General features: G+C 36.4%; 1 protein-coding gene across 1 annotated transcript; it reads right to left on the bottom strand.

Moving 5' to 3' along the window:
* Positions 1-32: 32 nt before the first annotated feature.
* LOC129571615 (uncharacterized) lies at positions 33-2432 on the bottom strand. Its single transcript, XM_055451434.1, has 2 exons — positions 2093-2432; positions 33-1594 (listed from the first exon to the last, which is right to left on the bottom strand). The coding sequence occupies exons 1-2, from the start codon at positions 2430-2432 to the stop codon at positions 33-35; spliced, it is 1902 nt and encodes a 633-aa protein (XP_055307409.1).
* Positions 2433-6402: the final 3970 nt, after the last annotated feature.

Here is a 6402-nt window from a genome sequence, read left to right as displayed (position 1 = left end):
GTTATTTGGAAGGTTGTTTACTGTCTCCAAAATTAGGTCGTCAGTGATTTCAATCGTTGGAATATTGATGCATAAATCACGGAGAAGCGATTCACAGTCCTTGTAACTGTCAGTTTGAACATCATTTTGTTTGGTGTACGCTTTTTCAAAATGTTTGCAAATGTATCCGCAATATCTTGTTGACAGTTCAACTTAACGCCATTATATTCCATTTCACTGGGTAAATCATCATGAGTTTTTTGGACGCAATTGACATATTCGAAAAATTTCGTTGGATCTTTATCAATTAGCTGCTCCATTTCCAACTTGTAATTCTTGAAGGCTAATCGAGCGCATGACTTATATTGTCTTCTCAAATCAGCATGCTTCACAATTGCTTCAGTTGAAGAACATGACTTATTCCGTCTTTGCAGTGTGTTGACACGATTCTTTATGTTTACGAGTTCGCTGGTGAACCATTTTGGATGGTTTGAAAGCGTTTTCGTTTTCAGCTCGACATTCTCTGAAACAACGGAATTGATGATATTATAGAACTGGTTAATATCTGTATCCAAGTTTGTTCCAGTGAGAACATCATCCCAATTTACAGTGAATAGTTTCTCATTAATGGTATCATAATCAGCGCCCATGAAATTGCGGTACTCAATTTGAGATGTGACTTTGTTTTGCTTCATTTCCAAACCGTGGATTTTTATCGAATAAGAAATGTGATGTGATTCATGATTCAATAAATGATGTTCGGCAGGCTGACATGAAACGATGTCTACACAATTTGTCCAAATTAAGTCGAGCATATTTCCATTATCATTGCTATGCTTGTTGATTTGATGCAATCCCAATTCATGACATGTATCGAGAATGATAAATTCTTTCTTTCCTGATGCATTAATTGGAATCGCAATTTCTGGATCATCGTTGTCATCAGTGAACCAGGATAAATTAGGTAAATTGAAGTCACCTGAAAGGATGAGAACATCTTCAGTTTGCATTTTTGCAGTGATTTCCCGTAGTGCTCCCATATTTGCTTCGTAGACTTCAACTGGAGAATCCGGTCTGAGGTAGGCCTCGGCTAAGAAAATATTTCTGTTGTTCAATATTATCTTGGCCCATATTTGTGCAGCGCCGAATGATGCTCCTGTACCGACGAGTTGTGATTTGATTGATTTTTCGATGGCAATCAGAACACCGCCGCCTCGTTTCTTTTTAGTCTTTTGCCACAATTCAGTTTCCTCGGAACGATCACAACGGTAAACGTTGAAATTTGGGGGGAATACCTCCGAAGAATTGACCGAATCGTCGAGTTTATCCTCACATATCATGGACATTGTTGCATTATTTGTTAGTACATCAGCATTGAATTGAGGCAATCTGCTTTTCAGGCCATTACAATTTTGAGAATGCACTAAGCAATATGGAATTCCTTTATTTCGAGTCTGTTGATGCATGTTCGATATGTTTAAAAGGGCTGGTACATTGGATGTGTGTGTAATGGTTGGATCATTTGTATTGGCATTGTGTTGTGAGTGTACATTTGAGGTGGCATAATGTGATACGGTGTTCCATTCCAAAAAGAATAATTGCTGTTGGGCAAAAACTGCGGATTAATCGGTAATTGCTGCAACGGCTGTTGTTGATGGTGTCTGAAATTATTGACCGGTACCTGCCTCTCTCGGTATTGTGGACGATATTCATGACGATGACGCCCATTCCCATTGACAAGACTCCTTCGATCGATGCGATTGTTTTGATGTGTCTCATAGATATTTCTGTTGTTATAGTTGTTGTTGTTGCGATGATTCCGATTAGAATTGACTTGTTGCTGCACATTTTGTTGTGGCTTCGGATTTTGTCTCTTCTTTTTCATGGCATCGGTTTCAACTGGTAAGACTGGTTTTTGCATTTTCGATGGATGATTGAATTGTTTTAAAATGCAGTTTGAATTCCATCCGTCCATTGTGATAATTTTTTCACAAATCGTACGAAACAAGGTTGAAATTTTAAATGATGAAAAACTTCTTGCATTTCCTTTGTATCGTTTGTTGGGTAATTTTTCAACAAGAAAAGAATAGAATTTCATTGGCGTCCAAATTACCTATGATAAGAGCAGTAACATCATCGGTTGTGGTTTCTTTTGGCATTCGTGATACGTGAATGGCATATACACCGTTCACAGGTGATATTTGTGGTGTTTCAATATTCTTTTGTTGGTTTTTGCTCGTTTCGGCCAATTGGTGTGAATTTCTGTTCTCATTCTCTGTTGGTAGTTGCTGTGAGAATTTTAATTTGCAGAACTCACATGTCAATCCAAACGGTGAATCGACGTTGAATGTTGAATAGAATTCGGATAGTTTGTTCGTGTCATTCTGAATATTCCAGCTGATTGTACCATTTTCCTCTGTGATTTTTTCCATCAATCCGAATTTAATCAACATTCCCTTTGTTGGTTGTGCATCTCGATTGCGCAGGCATTCAACATATATTGTTTTGTGGCAAAATATGCAATTCAATGACCATCCGTTATACCTTGATCCCATACAATTCTTGGATTCACAGCAATGAGGTTCATGTGACATTTTGCGGTCAAGTTTTTCAAGTGGCAAAAATAAAATCAGTATTTCAAAATTATTCCTGGGTGTTTCTGCTGCCGTTGCAAACTAAAATTGAAAATGTTTTCAAAAACCGGAAAAAAATCAAAATTTATTAATTTTTGAGAGCAATGAAAAAACAATGTTTACACTTTGACAGCTGTCAATGATCTTCATATTATTATTATATAAATTGGTGGTGAAATATTGGCAGGGGATGAGTGCATGCATATGAGATTGAGTTTTTGGCTGTACTGGAATCTAGTAATATGGTTGTTGCCAAAAAGGAGCCGTTTGAAATTGGTTTTTTTTTTACTGTAATGATTGCTATTTTGCCAAGAATGGCTTCGACCCTGATTGTACTGACGACGAGTATTCCAACTCGGGCTCTAATCATCAAAATGACGAGTTCGAGCGAAATCACTTCTAATGCAGTTATTGCTACGCTGTCACCTAAATTTAGTGACCTAAAACTATCCGTTTTCGTGATATGGGTGAAAAAACTCGACAAATTTTATATTTCGTTCAAAAAATATAGGAAAAATCAGGTCACTTTACTCATAACAAAATATTTTTAGTAGTAGTGCATTTTTTACTTATATTTTTGAGTAAAAAAAAATTACATGTCGTTCATTAAGACAAATTTTTCCGTTTCTGTTCGTTTTGGGGGACACTTTTTTGTGAAATGAATTCATTTCGTTGCATTATACCTCTGATAGATTCGATTCCAAACACTTTTTCATACATTTTACCGCTGTTTTTTCTTCTTTTTTTCATTTCTATTTTATTATTATTATTATTATTATTCTGCACCATTCTGGCGTTTCGTCGCCAAAGGTGGTTTATTTGTTATAAATATCATATTAATATATTTACAATATTTCTTTTATTTTCTCCACACTCTAAAATAAAAAGGAGTTCAACGTAGGCAACGTCGAGTTTTAGATACCAGTTCCACGTACGTTCGTGGAGAAGAAAATTTACATGGCTGGCGACCACGCGGCGATTCTTTGATTTTTGATCATCAAGTATGTGTTGCAAATTTATTTTAAATACATATATTTATATTCAAAAAAATATATTGTAAATTGAATGCGTTAGAATAAAAAGGGCGTATGATACACTTTCGTACCGAAGCGCAACTCAAATCATTCGCAGAACAAAGTGAAACAAAATCATGTTGTTATTTGATTACGGAACACTAGAATATTGTGTGCAAACTATTTGTGTTTCGTTTTGTTCTGATAACATGTGCGGTGTGTCGTCTTGTTTTACCAACCAAATTGTATTTCACTTCGAAATGCGACGCAATCGATGCTCTGTTTTGGAAAAATTATTATTATTCTGCACCATACAGCGTTTCTTCGCCAGAGGTGGTTTATTTGGTATAAATATTTGGTTATATATTTACAATATTTATAATGTATTCGTATTTTCAGTCTCTCCAAGTTCTATTTCTTCTAAAATAATCAGTTATTCTTTGCTTGACAGTGTTTGTGCTAACATTAAAATCAATTAAATAAGTTTTATATATTTTTGGAATAGTACTAGTATCACAATCATTCGTTTGATTTGGCTCTATGATATTAAAGTATTTATAAAATTCATTATATGTGATGAGCATGTAGTTAATTGGCTCAAACATTGAGTAGTTGTAGATTCTGGTCGGCAGCTCTAGGAATTCGGTGTTCCGTGTTCGGAGTCGTGGTGTTCTTAAGTTAATTTTCTCCATAATATGCTTCGACGATGTTTGGCCACAGATAACATTGTGTATGAAGCAAATTTGTGCGATTTTTCTTCGTTCTTCCAAGGTAATCATTTGTAGAAATAGCAGACGATTGTTGTATTGTGGCAAAATGAATCTGTGTGGCCATTTCATTTTTCTCAGTGCAAACAGTAGAAATTGTTTTTGGACTGATTCGATTCTAGCGATTTTCTCATTGGTGTATGGGTTCCATATTTGCGATCCATATTCAATGATTGGCAATACGAACGTGAAGAAGAGTCTCTTTATAGTCCATGGGTCATCGAACTCTCTTCCAAAACGTTTAATCCACGCAAGTCTAGATTTGGCTCTAGCAGTTATGTACTCAATATGAGCATCGAAGTTCATTTTTTCATCCAAAACGACTCCAAGGTCCTTTATTATTTTTACCCTGTCAATTGATTTGCCTTCAATAGTGTACTTGAAGTCAAATTTCAGCTCGCCACGGTGATATGATACGTAATTCGCTTTTTTGACATTCAAGTTCATGCGGTTACGTTTGAAGTACTTGACGACTCTATTCAGGTCAGCTTGAAGTGCTAGGCAATCATCGACTTGCTTTATTTGCATTGAAAAGCGAGTGTCATCGGCAAACGATTGTAAGTTGGAGTTGACTATGCAATGGGGAAGATCAATGATGAACAGAACAAACAGTGTCGCTCCAATCGGGTATCCCTGACCTGTTCCCGATGTTACTTCGATGGGATTTGACATGGCTCCGGTCAATTTTACTATTTGTTGACGCTCACTTAGATATGACTTTATCCATTCCAGTATTTGCTCATTCAATCCCATAATTTTCAGCTTGTGTATGAGCAGTTTCACGTCAACCGAGTCAAACGCTTTAGCAAAGTCGAGATATATTGCATCAGTCTGGATTCCATGTTGCATGCCCATCAGTGTATGTGATGTAAATTCGGCCAGGTTCGTTACTGTTGACTTTCCTTTAACAAAACCATGCTGGCTGCTATCGATGATGTTCCTCATGTGATAATTCAAATGATTTGCTATTATCGAATCCAACAATTTAGGTATTATGCATTGCAGTGCTACTCCACGATAGTTCTCAATTTTGTACTTAGCTCCACTTTTGTGCACTGGTCTTACATACGAGCGCCTCCATGTGTTCGGTACACAACCAGAATTTAACGATTCACGCAATATGTGTGTTATTGGCTTCAGCAATGTGTGAATGCAGTTTTTGATGAACATATTCGGTATTCCGTCGGGACCAGACACCAAATTGTTTGGTAAATCGTGGATTTTTTCCATAACCAATTCCTCAGTGACATTGATACGTGGGAAATTTGTACATCGGTCAATCAATATCGGATCATTTGCATCATAATTAGCCTCGGATCCATCAATCGGCTGTGTGTATGCTTTTCCAAAGTGTGTTGCAAATGAATTGGCAATTTCATTTGGGTCGGTGCATTTTTTGCCATCATATTCCATTTCATTTGGAAGATCATTATTGGTATTATTGCACGTTCTGACATACTCGAAGAATTTCTGTGGATCTTCATTTATCAATTGTTCCATCGCGAGTTTGTAGTTCCTAAAAGCAGAACGAGATTTCTTTTTATAATCACGACGTAGTTCAGCATGATTTTTTCTCGTTTCATCGGTCGTGTCAAACTTCTTCATTTTGTGCAATGTATTTACTCTGTTTTTCAAATTGATCAGTTCACTATCAAACCACTTCGGATGGATTTGTTGTTTCTTCGTTTTCGTTTCAACAGTCGTATTAATTGCAGTGTTGACTATTGCGTAAAACTGATCAATTGCATCGTTCAAGTCGATTTCGCTGAAAACATTGTTGCAGTTGGCATTATCGAAAAAATTATTGATCGATGTGTAGTCAGCATGTTTGAAGTCTTTGTATGTAATCACTTCATCAGATTTGCTGTCAATTTTATCATGGATGACGACTTCGAGTGCTTGATGGTGTGTTTCATTTTTGGCTATTTTACTTTTGCTCATATTGCATGTGAACATGTTGGGCTCATTCGTCCATAGCAAATCCAACATTCGTTTGTTTTCATTGTGGTG

This window comes from Sitodiplosis mosellana, unplaced genomic scaffold (genome assembly GCF_009176505.1).
Source record: "Sitodiplosis mosellana isolate CC-2019 unplaced genomic scaffold, AAFC_SMos_1.0 Smas_scaffold_2979, whole genome shotgun sequence".
Classification (NCBI taxonomy): Eukaryota; Metazoa; Arthropoda; class Insecta; order Diptera; family Cecidomyiidae; genus Sitodiplosis; species Sitodiplosis mosellana.
This window is presented reverse-complemented; position numbering and strand designations above follow the sequence as displayed.

Coding starts and splice junctions, on each gene's coding strand:
- LOC129571615 (XM_055451434.1), bottom strand. CDS start 2,432: ATGTTGATTAAATTCGGATTGATGGAAAAAATCACAGAGGAAAATGGT. Junction 1,595..2,092: donor TGTTACTGCTCTTATCATAG/GTAATTTGGACG, acceptor ATTAATCCGCAG/TTTTTGCCCAACAGCAATTA.